The sequence below is a fragment of the Polypterus senegalus genome, chromosome 8 (assembly GCF_016835505.1).
Source record: "Polypterus senegalus isolate Bchr_013 chromosome 8, ASM1683550v1, whole genome shotgun sequence".
Lineage (NCBI taxonomy): Eukaryota > Metazoa > Chordata > Cladistia > Polypteriformes > Polypteridae > Polypterus > Polypterus senegalus.
This window is the reverse complement of record NC_053161.1, coordinates 70669971-70687789: the sequence shown is the minus strand read 5'-3', so window position 1 is coordinate 70687789 and position 17819 is coordinate 70669971. Positions and strand designations below refer to the sequence as shown.

Below are 17819 nucleotides of genomic sequence, written 5' to 3'. Positions count from 1 at the left end.
TTGCAAGGTGGCCAGCACTAGAAAGAATTGTGCAGGCAGTTCCTTTTGAACTCTTGGCATGGTTTTGCTCTGATACACATTGTCATCTGTGGACCTTCTATAGACAGGTGTGTGCAATTCCTGAGCATGTCTCATCAATTGAACTGATCACAGGTGGACTGCAAACAAGGTGTCGAAACATCTCAATGGTAATCAATAGAACGGGATGCATCTGAGCCAGATTTCAAGTGTGCAGCAAAGACCTCAGATACTTCTGGCAATGTGAGATTTCAGTTTTGTATTTTTAATAATTTTGCAATTCTGTTGTATTGTGTGTTGCTTGATGTGGGGAAAAATTGATATAAGCGATTTTAACAAAAGGCTGCATCCTAATAAAATGTGAAAAAAAGTGGAGCTGTCTGGATACTTTCTGAATCCACTGAATGTAATTGAGAAAAGCTTTTATTTTTAACTTGGTATTTTGAATTCAATTTTGGTGCCTGGGAAACTAAGATGGTGTGTTTTTGGAAATTTGTGTTAAATATAACGTAGATGGGGTCTGTAGTTTTAACACAACATAGTATATACAGTGTGTGTGCGTGCGTGTGCGTGTGTGTGTGTGCGTGTTTGTGTGTATGTATGTATATAAAATTTTTGTGCATGTGTGTAAGCACAAGCCGAAGCACTGTGCACTACCCAGGTAAGTGATTTTAAACTCTGGTTGGTCCTTTTGTCTGCTAGTCTGGCTTCAGTCTGTTCTTGTTCCTCACTTGCTCTGAGCCACTAGGTGGTAATGTCCTTAAAACTTGCTGTAGTAAAAAGAAGAAAAAGCTTCTTGGTGTGTGGGGACTTCAATTTCCCCCTTTATCTCTTCTAGTTTCCTCTGTGTACTCCAGTTATTCCTCACATCTGTATTCCTTTAAGGTAAGTTTGTATGTGACAAAAACAAATCACACGTTTCATTAGAAATCCCTTCTTGTCTTATTATTTCTTAGCAGCGTTACAGGCACACTAATCCTAAGATAACTATCATAGGTCTAAAGTGAGCAGGTTAGTGAGAGTTACTTAAAAGACAGACAAACAGCATTCTACTGCAGATGTGTTAGTGGACACTTGGCATAGATTTACCGGAGGAAGGTTATGTGTTCTTTCGGGAAGCAATGAAGCATGTAAAAATGTATATATCTTGACTTTCAAAAATCTGGATAAGGTACCTTATGACAATCTACTCAGAATACAGGTGGTACACATGTAGGATGTTGTGTGCAAATGGGTGTAAACACGGGAGGGAAAAAGGCGGTGGTTCAAAGATCTTTTTAATAAAATAAATTAGTAAATGTCAAAAGTCTAGTCTTGGAAAGAGCAGTGCCATGGCTACTGCTCTTTTAAAATGAGTAATTAGGTAAAACTGTATTGTTATTTACTTCTGCAGGTACTGTTAAACTAGGTTGGTTAAAAGACAGCCTACAGTATTGTCGCTGCAATTCTTACAGATGTACTTAGAAAATAAGCTGTACAGTATGCATTAGTAGCAATAGTGGAACATTTACTGACCAAATGGCAAATAAAAGTAGTTTACAAGAATGCTTCACACACAAATAGTTTTTATGTTACACCATGTGTTTTTTTTGTGATGACTGGAGAAATTTTTAATCTTGTGTTTACATGGAGAACAAAGAAAAGGTGTGTTGCATAATCCACATCCATTATCCAGCTGTTTGCTCACAACATGTAAAACCCATGCATTTTTGGCTAAAATATTCTGGAAGAATAAACGGGAAAGACAATTCTCTTGAAGGTGAGTTTTTGAATTGAAGATGCTCCTTCCTCTCATCAAACGTTCTCTTTTCAGTTCCAAAACTGTGGTGTAAGCTGTGAGGAAAGCTCAGCAGAGGTGAATCGTTTCAGTTTACGTAAATTGGGATTAACAGGGTGTCGTTTTATGAAGATCACGCTGGGAGTGGGTGTAATGAAACAGTTTGAACAAATGATAGATCACAAAGAGGCTTGAAGATAAATGGAATTTACCTTTTACTGTCTTTCAAATTGCAATGTGACATGACGTGTTTTAATGATATTTGGTGTTTTTTCTGAACTCTGTGACAATGAATGTTTTCTCAAACTAACCAGACTAAGAATAAGGGAGCAATCGAAATAAAATTCAAGCATTAAACAAACGCAATAAATGTTGAAGTCCATAAAGCCAAAACATATTAGTTATAAGCGCACTCGGGGAAAATTATGTTTTAAGACAATATTAGAAAAAAAGGAAAGGGATCTGAATTCTCAGTCTCTGAAGATAGAATGTTTTACTGTGAGGGAACAGTAATAGAGAAAATAGTGGTCAGCAGTTAGGAATTGGCCCTGGTGGGTTATGTTGCACAAAATGGCCAGTTCTGTTATGTTCATCATCACATGCAAAGTAAAAAAAAAAAAAAAGTACAATTGAAACAACTCGTGTTTGAACATTTTATTTAGTTTAAACAAAATGTCAAGAAAATGCGGGTTAGAAAAAGACAAAACACTCTTGGAAATTATTACATAGTGTTATAATATAATGAGTTGATGGTTTACATTTTTTTAGCTACTTTTTGTACAAAACATAACATTTTCTAAACTTACTATGTTTGATATATTGTGAGGGGTAACACTACAGTCCAGTGCCAGTCCTGTTTAATAAACCTTGACATTCTCTTTTGAATCATGAAAAGAAAGTGAATTCCTCAGGAACAAAATAAAACAAAACAAAAGGTAACATTTGGTGAAAATTGCAAACTGCATGAAGATGGCGCTGTGGTGCAAGTACTGTGAGGCAGCTGCCTTAAGCAGACAGGGCTTGCTCGGTTTTTCCATTGACTTGCATTTTAAATAAAGGTTTTATATTACTGCAGGTGTCAATTTAAAATGACGTACATGGTTAGATATATATTCAAGTTTTTAAATACTTTATATGAAGTAGAAGTTGACAATAGTAATAGCATATGTAATGTGATGGACTGCCATCTCATCACGCTCCCTAAATGCAGGTTTAGTAAATGTGTTTACTGTCTTACTCTGAAGACATCCTGGGAGGCCGACTGCTGTTGCCACTCTGCCACACGGCGCACTGCTGGCCGCCCTTGGTTGGTGCTGCTGCTGTAAGTCATGGCTCCCTGTGACTGTGCACTGTATGAACCATTTCACAAAACTGACCAATACTTGTTTAATCTCATTTAAAATATCATTTATTGAGCACTACATTGTCTGTAAGGTTTAGTCTTCACAATCTAAATATTCATTCAAAAAAAAATGTTTCATGTCATGCTTATTTCCTGTGTTTTTTTTTTTAATAATTACTGCAGATAACATCCCAGAGAAAAGTTGGTGCAATTGATTTTTGTCTTTGTACAATGTGAGGTTTCCTGTTTCAGTGTATACTTTTTAATTTCTTGAATCCTAAAAAGTCTGAACCACTTATTGAAATCCATAGGTTAGCTTAATCATTCATTGCCTTTCTCCTGATAAGAATTGTGATGAAAAACATTATATTATTAGATTATACTGGAATTTATTACATGTCAATTATACATTTTAAACAAGTGCCCTAGTACCTGCTTAAAAACAGTATAAAGTTTTAAGCTGCAATACGGTATGAGTTCAGTTGCCAAGTGTTTTAAATTAATATTCTATGTTAAGTTACATTTCTTTAGGAGTCGAGCTCCTTACAAAATAAATAAAAAAACAGAAACACACTCTCAGAAAGCACGTGAGCTTAAGGAGGAAGGTTGCTAACCCTGCACAACTATGTTTAGATACCACACACGGTCAGAGATGTCTCAGGAGTTCCAGTCTTCCATAAGCAAGGTGGTTTGTATTATTCTGCATGATATATATATGAATTTATTTTGTTCTGTCCCATTTCCACAATTATTATTTTAATTTATGTATATGATTATAATGTCTTTTATAATGCTTTTATTTCCAAGACACACTAACTAAGCTTCATTTGTTTTCTAATATTTCCAACTTGAAATACCTTGTGTTAGAAAAGATTAGGAAGCATTTTTAATGCATTCATGAAACTGGAGCTTTTAGATATGAGTTTTAAAAAGGAAAAAAAGAAAAACCAATAAATAAATCCAAGTGTAAGCCTCCCCCTTCCTTCTCTCACCCTTCACCGGTAAAGGTCGGGTTTCTAAGATGCCATTCTCAGAGACGACATCCTTGCAAAGATGACTCGAGTCCCCATTTGTTCAGTTATACCAAGTGCATTCTGGATGGTGGTATTTCATTGCCCCTGCTGAACATGTCAACTAAATCATGTCATAGCCGCCCCTCAACTGTGTAAGTCACCATGTGACATTTCATCGAATGGTGGAGCAACACAGTGAAGCACAGCTTTACTACTGAGAGCATCACGCTGTCAAACAATACTCTCTGGTTTACTGTTTCTATGAATATGCATTTATTGCCATCTGATCATCTTCTTTTCTTCAAACAAATCTTTGACATGAAGCAGTTCTCCTTTCACATTCTGCAGCGTTTCCTCTTGTTCCATACTTTCCAGAAGCTGTTGATGCACAACAAACAAGCGGAGTTAGACCTGCAACAGACTTTACTACACAACAGGGCTATATTGAGGTGACAATCAAGCTGCTGTTTACAGTTTGCTAAATATGACTGGCAATATTTTATGTAGCTATTAGGATTTTTATATGATTATTTAGATAAGGTGGAGCTTTCAGGTAAATAAACTGGGAAGGCTCACCTTATTTTGATAGTGTGTATTTAAACAATCACTCATAGGACGTTTTTTCGAAAGAGTATACTGGGAGATATTCAAATATAAAAGCAAATACAAAAAGTGTTACTACTACTATATTATGTTATACCAGTAACAGCGCACTGCCCAATAACATGCAGTGAATACACTTGACTTGAGCATTCCTAGTTTTCATCCTCTTTCTTTCTCTGTACGTTTAGCATTCATTTGCTCGGAGGTTGATGCGCTTGCTGCTTCCCGATCAGCTCTTCTTTTCTCCACCCTAGCGGCCCGCTGATTCTCTTCTTCCGTCGGTATCTTTTCACGTTAAAACTGATTACGTTTTTGTGTTGCAATTACTTAGTAGGTTTTTCTTAATTTCTCACTTAAGCTGGCACTTAAATCATTCTTGAGGCAGATTGAAGATTATGTAAGTATTATATAAGAATATATTTTAGTTTCTAATCAGTGTGTATAAGCTTGTAACATAATGTGAAATAGGCGTTTGGGACCTTGCTGTTACCATGTTATCATATTTTCCTTCACTGACAAATAACAAGACCGTTTTAAATGACCAGTTGTCTGGCTTTGGCTGATGCAAATAAATCTTGCATTATCAGCCACCAGGGGATTCTATAAAGGAATGAATTTCAAAAGCAGTGCTTAGAGACATCACAACTGGCAAAAAAGAGAGAGATTACAAGAGGAGAGTGATATACAACAAATACCTGTCCTAAAAAGATGAAGACTGTAGCAACTAAAAGAAAACTGACCACCCGACAAAGAACTTAGTGATCATTCAGTCTGCATGTTTTCACCCATTGCTTTATCTGAGTGTATGCCTAGTTTCTATGTAAATAAACACACGTTTAGATTAAAATGAAGTTTGGGTATCATCTCACTGAAACTGCCTTGTTGTTTACGGACATTAGCAATCTAGTGTCACAAGAGTTAAGATGCTCAGCAATTATATATCAATGTGTGCTTGTTCATGTTAAAGCTTTTTAGAGGTAGTGAGCTGGGGTCTGAAGCTGCTGAAACACAGCTAGCAAGTTGAGTCAGATCTGTCGTAAAACAGTGGACAAGAGAGCAACATAAAATTAGAAAATGGAAAGTATCAATAAAATAAAATGGAGAAACATTTCCTTTTAAAGGTCCCATTATGCTTTTAGTCTCTTTCTTCTTGACCAACAAGTTACTTTAATAATTTGGAATGGAGTGAAAAAGCAGGAATATGTTTTAGGCTCTTAAGAACATCTCTGTGGTACCGTGATGAGAAGTTCAAATGTCTCCGAGCTCTTTGCTCTAGTCTTTGTAGAGTTTGCACACTTCCTCCGGTCTTTGATTTCTTCAGAAGTCTCAAAGCAACCAACCAAGTAACGAAGTAACGAAGTAACTAAGTAGGTGATTGGTCTGATCATCTAAATTGTTACAGAGGGATCTGAGCAGCATACAGCTCTGGGCAGATGTGAACTTTAATGTAAGTAAATGAAAAATATTATATGTAAGAAGTAGAAATGTGTAAATACATAATAGGAGGCCTGAAACTTGAAAGTACATCTTATGTGAAGGACTAAGAATTGCAGTGGACTCATCACTTCCTACATCTGGACAGTGTTTAAAACTGATAAAGAAAGCTAAACGCATTTTAGGTTATATATCACATTATACACAAATAACGAAGTCCTAAAAATAATAATTGGATATTACAAAGCTAACTAAATAAAGGCATGAAAGAAATTGCTTATACTTTTGATAGATTACTAGTGTAGTAACTTCAGAGATGCTTGGACAAGTACGTAAGATGACTAGATGTATTTGCTATCCTTCTTATTTTTCTGCCTGATCACCATCAACTTTAAAAGCCTTACACAAGTGAGAAACAAAAGTGTGTATCCCCTTCTTGTGCCAGTCTGAGCCTCGCTCTCAAGGCCACTTTGTCACTTCTTCAGCTTCCACCTCATCACTCCTAAACCTTTGGAGCCCACAAAGATCCCATTCATGGGCTAAAGAAGTGGTAAAGTAGGACCATCAGGGTTGGAGGGTGGATGGGAAAAATAATCCATCTGAGTTTTGTGACTGTGTCCTGTGTAATTATGTGTCTGTGTGTGTGTGTGTTAGTGTTTGTATTTCCATACTGAAAAAAGCATTTCAGCAACATTTTTGTGCAACTGTACTATTCTTAAGATTTCTACAAATTTTTAAATGTTTGGACATATAAATGTGAGCTAACAGTTTGATAACATGAGATGTCTACCAAAATCGCTCTTTCTGTATCCTCAAAACAGCAGCAATGGCTTCCACAAATGAAAGGGTTCCCATAAAGTACTTCTTCTGAAAAGTTCAACTGCACTGTCATGAACAATAAAATTTGTACTCCCTCAGACTAGCAGTGACAATAATATAGTACCGGACATTGGATGGTGCCATTCCACTCACTGTCTTTTTGTCCCTGGTGCAAAGTGATGGATTCATATTTCATTCCCAGTGACAATTGCTAAAGTTTTTTACCCTCAGAAGAGCACATAAAAATATGCCTCCTTTCACCCAGTCTTGTGACTGATGGGTAGGCTTTGTGGAATCCAATGTGCCCAAACTCTTTTGAACATCCTAAGGCCTCAATAACGTTCCTTAGGTTCTTCATAGAGAGCAACAACTGGGCTGTAGATGTTCTGGTTCTAACCTCAAATGAATTAATTGGCCTGACAAAGCACATCAATGAGCTTTCCCTGGCTTCTCCAAGAACCTGTACAATAACTAAAAGGGCATTTACCAACAACATTGTGGTTATTGCCATTTTTCAGCCACCTTTGAAGAAACTGAATTACAACCTGGTTCACCACACAAAGATCACACTGAAGGTGAACTCTCCATGAGAAAGGAAACAGACGTGCTGTGGTTCTGCATTAGCAAGGTAACCACTTCAAATTACTCATAAAATAAGCTGCAGCCATGTCCTGTTAATGTTAACTAAGTCCAACCTTGAAAAGGTAAATAATATACACATGCATACATTGGACATCAAAAAGAGCAGAGTAAACAGGTCTTTAGACAGTTTCACCTGCACCAGTCACGTTTTTTGCATCCTTTCCGATTAACAACTGTACCACATACAGTATATAAAAAAATTAGATAAAATATTCACCATCTTCTCAAAAAGGAAGCAACCAGGCCACTGCCGTCCATCTGATGAGATATCAGTTTTATGGTGTTGATATTTTTACAGGAAACAGGAACAAAAATATAACAATCTTGCACGCAGTTTTTTAAAGCAGAAGAAGCCCAACCTACGGTATTTATGACTAATTTTAAAACAAATACCCTAAAGTCACTTCTTAGCGGTTAATGTGTACATTGCATGTGGTTTATGTTGGCCTAAAACTGTGGAGACGTACTTAGAACAAAATTAAATAAATAAATACACAAATGCATAGTGAGCTGTGACAATAAATAATGTTAATTTGATTTGTTGCTTATTTCTATACATACTTATTTATACTTGCATATTATTGTTTGTATGTATTATTTATGTACATGTTTATTTGTCTGAAGTATTCCTCCATTAAAAACTGGGCACCTTTTGGTTTTAAATATAGCTGGACAGCAAGATCATTTTTAAAAAAGCAGCAACGCAAACACCGATACAAAAAGCAATTGTATACAGGAGCAGCAAAGCATGATGCGACACTTCCGCTCAGCATGAGCTTTCTGACACTTGATAGTTCATTTGTTTCAGGCATTTATTTATTCCTGAACTTGCTTTTTTCTGTTCTTGAAGCTGAACTCCATCTTCCCACCACTGGATGCTAGCATCAGTCCCCTGCAGGGCACACTCATCGACACCAGGCCAATTTACAATCTTCCCACAACCTAGCGTGTGCATCTTAAATATGAGAGAAACCCAGAATACCCGGAGAGAGCCCGTGTTGTTGCAAACTGAATGTGGCAACTGCAGAAACATTGGAAACTCCTGGGATGGTGAGGAAGAAGTGTTATGCACTGACCCACCATGCTATTCAGCTGCTTTACTGTTGTTTCTGAAATGGACAACTCTGATATTTTCTATTTGCCGTTTGTTAGATAAGCCTTAAATATCCCTTCATTTGCAAGATGTCTCTTTATAGAAGAGCAACTGGAACTGAAAATGGGAAGAACGTCAGTGCACAGAAGTAAGTGAAATAAACTGTGTGGTAACGATTCTAAGTAAGCTCTGCTTATTGGCATCATTCCTTTATTTTATCATATTTAACAGTGAATGGTCAACATTTAGAGCTGAGGCCAATCAGTGTGAATTTTTTATATGTGTTTTTGTATTTGTCATAAAGGTGATTTAAAAAAAAAAAAAGCATCACTCACCTCAGTAAAATGAGTTGAAATATACTTGTAAATTTCTCCCAGAGCAGCCTGTACATTAAATTCATTCTCATGTTTCTGAAAAATATTCAAAAGTATCATTAGGATTTTTTGTTTTGTGCTTTGCACACTTAACTAGGCTGGAAGTTTAAAAAGAAGGCCATCTAAGATTATTATAAGCAGAATTTGTATACCTTATGTCATGCAAATGAATTCTGTAAAATTAAAAGTACTCTCTAATCCACTTCACAAGCATTCATCTGACAGACAGGGGCTAACAAAAACACATGGAATTATCATCCCCTGTGTTTTTAAAGTTTTTCAGTCAAACAGAAGTTGCTTGCCAGAGTATATTTTTGTAATTATCAATCCATCCATCATTTGTAGGGAAGTAGGGTGCTAGATTTGGAACTAACCCTGGACCATCCATCCACCCATCCATCCATTATCCAACCCGCTATATCCTAACTACAGGGTCACGGGGGTCTGCTGGAGCCAATCCCAGCCAACACAGGGCGCAAGGCAGGAAACAAACCCCGGGAAGGGCGCCAGCCCACCACAGACCATGGACCATGTGGAGTCAATTTAGAGTTGTCAAGCAACCTAGTAAACGTCCCTTTAGTATGGAACTGGAAGAACATGCACACAAACACAAGGGTTACATGCAGACTCCACACAGAATGAGACTGGGACAGTTTAGCTAAACAAACAAGCTTCCTAGACTCAATGGTGTCTTGTTTGTCAATTTTTTATGTTCTTATAATAATAATAAAACATTTTATTCACCTTTCCAATGCTTAAAGTGCTTCACAGAACATCGGAAAGAACAACGGTACACATACAACATTGGACACAAATAATATCTGTCTAAAACACTAACTAAAGATAAATTCACCATCTACACAGCACTGAAATAAAACCAGAGACAATAAAGCAGAATAAAATACAAAAGTACAAGTACTACAAGGGAACAATGAACAAATAATTTGTGATACCAATGCAAATCATCCCAAGCACTCGGACAAAGAAGGGTCAAAACGTCAGGGTAAGTTAAATGCCTTCTTTCACAAATGACTTTTAAGATGTTTTTTAAAAGAATGAATTGAGTTGCTGCGGTGGGCCGGTGATAGGCCATTTAAAGCTTTGTAGATTAAAAGTAGAATTTTATTTTTAACCCTGTAAGACACAGAGCAGCATGGGTGTGATGTGCTCGCTTTTGCAGATCTGTGTAAGGACTCCAGCAGCAGAGCTCAACAGGCTCGGATTTGAACCTGAGGCTGTGGCACTGCCATCCATCTCAACCACAGTGCCATCCATTGTTATCACATATCTAAAGCTGAATGTGTGCTTTTTAGATGGGCAAACTCACACCATTGAAACTCTCTGGCAAATTTTCCAAAGATCGCCCATTTATATGGACTTTGGGGTTGTGAGGGGACCGTTAGCTATGTTTCATTCCAAAATTTTCCTCCTAGGGAATTTTAATTAGTGACCGGACCTGCACTTTATTCCCCTCTGGGAAGTGTCAAGTACCCAGGCTGGTATAATTACTGTATACACGACAATTTTTAAATTCTTCGATTGGTAGCACTATCACACCAGTCATAGCTCTGGCACGGCTATCACTATAGGCGACCCACCTAATTTGCTTCTTTAAGTTTCCAAGCTGTGGTGTACCTTCCCACTTGGCATTGTCATAAGAATCAAGCTTCAATAGATCTGCTACGCCATGGGCCAGTGCTTGTGTGAGTGACCTGCCCTGGGCCCCAGCCTCTGTTATGAAAACACACAGGCCGGTGGTCTTTCTGTGTTTGATTAGTACAGAATGTGCTCACACATGTAGCTGTTCCAAATACTTTTATAAAGTATACAGAATTACTTTTTTTTTGTAGTACTAGGTTGTTGTACCGTGTTAGCCATTATGAATGTAGAGAAAAGCCAAGCAAAATGACACCTTTTATTGGCTAACTAAAAGGATTACAATATGCAAGCTTTCGAGGCAACTCAGGGCCCTTCTTCAGGCAAGGTGTAATACAGAAACTGACGTTCCCTGAGTTTATATCCACACACTAGGACAAGAAACAACAATGGTAAATTTTTGAATGAAAACTCTTAAATGTAAAAAATGAATAGATTCATTCAGGCTAAGATTAATTTAACAGGAGATAGAAGAACAATGTATGGTCAAGATCTTTAGATAAGATAACTGTCCAACAAAGTCCTTTGAAGTTTGTGATGAGTTTTTCAACACAATGCAGATCTGTAGTCAGGTTGTCTGTGTCAGTCTGAGAGATGCAAACAATCCTCATACCTGGCCATAAAACTCTTGTCTCTGTTCAAGCCATGCTGTAATGTATTAAATTTTAACATGAGCTTAACTTCCCATTCTTTTCTCTCTTGCTGCGTTTTGAAGTTGCCCATAAGCACTGTGACTTTAAAGTCCCTCTCACAGTGTCCATGGCTGTTGAAGTGGGCCGCTACAGGAACATCTGTGTTGCCATGTTTAATGTGGAATCTGTGTAAATTCATTAAAAGAGTGTACGGTTTTGTCACATCTCTTGATTGCGGGAAAACTAAAAATGAAGACCCACTATAGCATTTTGTCCAGCCTCACAGACTCTGATCTGACTTCTCCACATCAAGACGTCAAAAGCCTGCTATGGTTATGTTTTCAAGACACTGAACCTGTGTATTAAGAACTGATGGACTGTATAAATAAACACAAAGGGATTATTTCAACAATATATTATAATACCTTTGACTCCTCCATTAAAAAATTCTTGATGTCTTCATCAGAAAGCGGAGGTGACTCTCTAATCTGCTTATAGTATGCCTTCACCTCTTCCTTGAACTGTGGGATGTCTTTGGCGTACAGCAGTTTGTTGGTGGGTGCATGCTGAAATAGAAAGTAACCAACCAGGTTAGGTGACAATGCAATGAACTTCCTTTTTCTGGTTATAGCTCATTTCAGCCTTTGTGAGTGAGTGTGGGAGAGAGTAAATGCACTATAGCCCTCAATAACCAACAGAGACACAGACATGCTGGCTTTAAAGTTGTGAAGACATTTCTTTATATGTAGATGAATAACATTCTTAAAGCTGCTTAACCTAATTCTGGGTTGCAGGGGATTAGGAAGTGAATATACATTAATAACTCAATCAATCAAACAGTGCATAAAAGTCCAACAGAGGAAGGAAAAAGGGAACATTGCAGCTGAATGGGTACAGCACTGGCTTTGAAATGTTGACCCTGATCTAACCTGTCTGTCGCCAGATGGTGGTTAATATACACTGTATATTACACTGAATGTACTATTGTAGACTGTATTTGAACTTTTAAAGCACCTGGGCATAGTGTTCATTATCATAAGGCAATATTAATGATTCAAAGTGTGTAACATTATAGTTCTCTCTCCAGTCTGCCTCCAAAAGCCTGACTACAATGACAGCCTAGCCAGAAAGCTACTGCCTCATGCCTCCCCGTTCCAAGCTCTGATATCTCTGGCACACCTATGTTGTCTTGAAGTGAAGGAGGTTTCACAGATCAACATTTGGTCTCTTCTGGAGTCTTTTGGGCATAACACACTTCATGCGTGTAGTTATCATGAGGGACGCCCTTGGGCGATGGAAGGACTGGTGGGAAGAGACCATGCATAGGGTATTATCTCTCATGAAGTGCTAGATGGCAGCCCCCTTGGCTTGTAGCAGTGCCTCGAATTCACACAAGGCAGCATGGGACATGAAGTTCTTTGACTCAGCCCTGTTGCGTTCCGTGAGTGTCGCCCCCTGCAGGGACTGGGAATCCCTACTTCATTGGGTTTCTGTCTCACCTGAAAGCATTTTCAGGTAATGTCTACAGAGCACCAGAAGTACTCCCAGGTGGGAGATAAGACGATCTGCCTGCCTCACATGGACGAGCCAGAGTCAGTAGGAAGGCGGACAATGCTTGTGAGGAGGAGTAGAGGAGGCCGTGAAACACACAGAGAAGGAAGAAAAGAGTGCTGTGTGCCCATTGTACTTGGTGTACTCGTGACTGTGGTGGGAAACACTTGCTTTAAAATGATCACCATAATAAGACTCTTTAGCCTTTTAACTTGTGTCTGAGCCTGCTTGTGTTGGGTGTTTGGGATGCTGGAGCGTCCCCTGGGACAAAACACAACTGCCTTTCACCAAATTTAACAGACACCTTTGACGACACTTTCTTGATGCCAGACACAAAGACACATCCTGTAATCATGTCTACATGTGATCCTACACACAGGGGAGCAAACATAAGTGCAATTTATAATCCTTGTTTCTCTGCTCTGAAAAAACCTCGACTAAGTAAACTTAAAAGGGCATTTGATAGTCACATAGCGTCTCACGATATTGTGCTAGAAGTTTTTGCAATTAAATATAATTACAAATTATAAAAGAAATGTTTTAAAAAATTAACAGAAGTATATGTTATGGAAGCAAGTGGTAAACGTAAGCCAGTACAAACAAAGAATACCAAAGGAACAGGAATCACATGAAGCAAAGCCACACGCTCTTACCTTACCAAGCTGCTGGTCTGTTAGAGAAAAACAGTCCATGAAAGCCTGAGCAATCACCGACAGACACCCGTCCAAGTGAGCGGACTTTTCCATGTCAAACACAAACTGAGGATTCTTCAGGATATTGACCCAATATCGCAGAGGTAAGCTGGTGATGAAACACATGGATCTTAAAAAATTTGTTTTAAATATATAATAATATATATTATTATTATAGCATTAAACAAGTCTAGCAAAATGACACCTTTTATTAGCTACCTAAAAAAATTACAAAATGCAAGCTTTTCAGGCAACTCAAGCCCCTTCTTCAGGCCTGAAGAAGGAGCCTGAGTTTCCTCGAAAGCTTCTTGTGACATTCCATGTTCCACACGAAACAAATGTAAGTAAACAATCTGTGTCTGTCTACAAGGCTATGGGACTAAGGACACCATAAAAGTTAAAAACAGTTTGATTTCTCTGACATTTTCAGACCATTAGTGGACAACCCTAATATGGTGTGGTGTGGATGAGTGGGCCCTGCTTTGTAGACTGGTAACCGAAAAGGTTCATTGAGGTCTTAAACCTGATGCTGTGAAAGTGGGTGCCAATACTCCTCCAAAATATTGTGTTGCAGTAAGTCACTCTAGAAAAAAATCAATGCATTATAATCTGTTAACGGCCCTTGAGAAAGGCACTTAACCTGAAAATTACTCCAGAGGCGCTGTACAATATCAGACCCCTCCAAAGGTCATGTGAAAAGACAATTTCCCCTGAGGGATTAGTAAAGTATGTTAAATCAAAATCAAAATAATGTCCTTCTGTATTTGTTGATATCACAAACAGTTTAGCAACATGTACTTTATTTTGTGCCTTTCTGTAGAAAATGCCATACTAAGGCACGTCACAGATTCTGATCCATGTCTATTTAATTTTATGTAAAAGCCTAAGCACATGCAAATTAAATGACTTTCTCTCGATGACAACGTAGGACAGATGTAGGGACTAAATTGGCAGCCACATCATTCACAGTCCAGTTCTTTATCCACTGCCTACCATTACAATCTAAACAAATTAAGTTGGATTTCAAAAATATTTATTACTGTTGACATCTTGTTTTTCTTTAAATGTACACTTCTCTTTGTCATCTTGTAAAGTACTTTGAGCTACACTGTTTTGTCAAAATGTGCTATAGAAATAAATTTTGTTGTTATCTTGGAACACACCATACCTGTTAGTTTTCCAGATATGTAAGACATCAGGGTCTGTGATTTTTTTATTTTCACCTTGGTGATCCAAAAAATCAAAAAAGTACTTGATGGCAATGGGAACCTTGTTGTTGGGCGTGCCCCAAATGGTTCTAAAAAGGTTTTCAACAAAACTGTGGACAGCAACCTAAAAAGAAAGTACAGTAGACATTGAATATGATTATTAAAAAGATGTCAAACCAACAAAACAATTTATCATCTTCTTTGGAACCTAAATCAAAATGAATAAACTATTCCCATCCATTTTCTACCTCACTAAATTCCATTCAGGGTCATTGAGGTATCTTTGGAATGAAAGGACAAACCATGAAAACAAAGATCGAAAGTAGAAACTCTAACTAAACAGTACAATGCCCAGGATTTGGACCGAGGACTCTGCAGCCTTGAGGAACTGGAGCTCTGAAATTTGAGGTTTTTCAGTATCCAGTTAGCTTTGTAATGTGCTTGTTCTGACCCACTCAGTTTAGTGTTTCAGTACTTTCTGAATCTCTGCTCGTCGTTTTTCTTAATCCAGAGTTTTCTCCAGCCATTTTCATCCATTTTCATGATTTGTTTTGGCGGGAAGGTCTGTGTAGTGGCTGCACATGATCTCTTCAGAATAATGTCCGGCTAATTTGAATTAAAGTGTCGTTGTTAACAAAGCATTACCTGTAAGTGCTTATTTTGCTCAGTTTTGAACTTTTTATTTGAACTTTATCTTTATCAAATTAAAGTTCACCTTATAAAATAAAGACTGCTTTTTCTGTGCAGGATATTTGTTTGCTGGTTAATGTACATATACCGTATCAGTGTTTGTTATAATTTTTGAAATAGCTCCTTGTTTATTTAAAACATTGTATACACCTTCATTAACAGTTTAAGAATCTTCACTCGGTTATATTTGTGTGAAGCTGTTTGGTTAAAAAGAAGTGCAGCATAAACTTAATACACTATTCTTTATTTTGATCACAATATTCTTAGAAATCACCTTAGTCAATGGGTGGGCCTCTCTGGCAGTGTCTTAAATTGGTTTGAATCCTACCTGGCAGGTAGAACATTCTTTGTTAGTTGTGGTAATCACAACTCAAAGACGCATGATATTCTATAGGGTGTTCCACAAGGATTTGTCCTGGGTCTGCTGCTCTTTTTGATTTACATGCTTCCGTTAGGTCAGATTATCTTGGGGCATAATGTGAACTACCACAGCTATGCTGACGATACACGACTTTATTTACCAATAGCTCCTGATGACCCTGACACTCTTGATTCACTGACACAATGTCTTAACTTGTGTTTCTGAATGGATGAGTAGTAATTGTTTCAAACTAAATAAGGAGAAAACTAAAATTTTTGTGATTGGCAAAAATGAATATAATGAGGGTATTAGAAATAAACTTGATCCCTTAGGCTTGAAAGTCAAGATGGAGGTAAAGAATTTAGGGGTAACTGTTGACTGTGACCTGAGTTTTAAATCACATATTAATTATATGATTAGGACAGCATTTTTTCACTTAAGAAATACTGTACAGGGTGGTCCAGATCTAATTATGCACTCCAGATTGTCTGGATGACTTTGATTTATGTGGGGACAATTCCAGTTCAGCGCGAAGATGATTCTTCATGTCGTCAGTTTGCACACTTCTCGATGGTCTAGGATTTTTCGGGTGATTTTCTATGTAATAAACTTAATAAGTTATAGCGTAATGGAAATTGCATAATTAGATCTGGACCACCCAATATAGCAAAAGTTAGACCTCTTATAACATTGCAAGATGCTGAGAAATTAGTTCACGCTTTTGTTTTCAGTCAGCTAGATTACTGTAACGCACTCCTCTCAAGACTACCCAAAAAAGAAATCAATCGATTGCAACTAGTGTAGAATGCAGCTGCTAGAATCTTAACTAGGAGAAGAAAATCCGAGCACATCTCTCCAGTTTTAATGTCACTACACTGGTTACCTGTGTCATTTAGAGTTGACTTTAAAATACTGTTTATGATTTACAAAGCCTTAAATAATCTCACTCCATATTTCAGAATGTCTTTCACCTTACACTCCAAATCGTAACCTTAGATTTTCAAATAAGTGTCTGCTTAGAATTCCAAGAGCAAATTTAAAAGAAGTAGTGAGGCAGCCTTCTGCTGTTATGCACCTAAAATCTGGAATAGCTTACTGATAGAAATTCGCCAGGCTAATATGGTGGAGCACTTTAAAAATACTGCTAAAAACACATTACTTTTACATGGCTTTCTCATACCTTCATCTTAGTTTAATCCTGATGTTCTGCATATGCATTTAAGGATCATTATCATTCATGGTGGTTCCATAATCCGTACTAACCCTTACTTTCTCTGCTGTTCTTTTTCTGGTTTTCTGTAGTGGCGATCTGCGACACCACCACCTGATCAAAGCACCATGCAGTCCCCTACATTGATGGAGTGAAGGCCAGAAGTCCACATGACCATCATCATCAAGTTCTTCCATGTAAACCCTGAATACCATGAGGACTGATTGAGATCATTTATGTTAGGTAGAATGCCTAGAGAGGGCTGGACAGTCTCGTGACCTTGGAACCCCTGCAGATTTTATTTTTTTCTCCAGCTGTCTAGAGTTTTTTTTTTTCTGTCCTCCCTGGCCTTTGGACTTTACTTTTATTCTATGTTAATTAGTATTGCCTAATTTTATTTTTTTGTATGTTGTCTTTTATTTCTTTCTTCATCCTGTAAAGCACTTTGAGCTACATCATTTGTATGAAAATGTGCTATATAAATAAATATTGTTGTTGTTGTTTGCAAACAGTAGGTTAACAGTAGTTGCAAAATTCACCAAAGTGTTTTTTGCAGCAAATATGCCGAGTTCGATGGTTACTTTGTTCTCCAAATATTTTTGTGGAAATTTACCATGCGGCCTGCCTAGAGAAACTTTTTGTTTTTCTCTTGTCCCATGATGCGAGGCCACCGTGAGACCTCAAAGCTACATTAGCTATGCACT

General features: G+C 37.6%; 1 protein-coding gene across 1 annotated transcript in view; it reads right to left on the bottom strand.

The window, feature by feature from the left end:
* Positions 1-2434: 2434 nt before the first annotated feature.
* plxnc1 (plexin C1) overlaps positions 2435-17819 on the bottom strand; it is a 146925-nt gene continuing 131540 nt past the window's right edge. The window contains exons 38-42 of the mRNA XM_039762158.1: positions 14815-14978; positions 13608-13755; positions 11829-11969; positions 9077-9151; positions 2435-4528 (exon numbers count right to left, since the gene is read on the bottom strand). Coding sequence (XP_039618092.1) covers positions 4424-4528; positions 9077-9151; positions 11829-11969; positions 13608-13755; positions 14815-14978 — 633 coding nt within the window. The 3' untranslated portion in view covers positions 2435-4423. The remainder of the gene's footprint in view (positions 4529-9076; positions 9152-11828; positions 11970-13607; positions 13756-14814; positions 14979-17819) is intronic.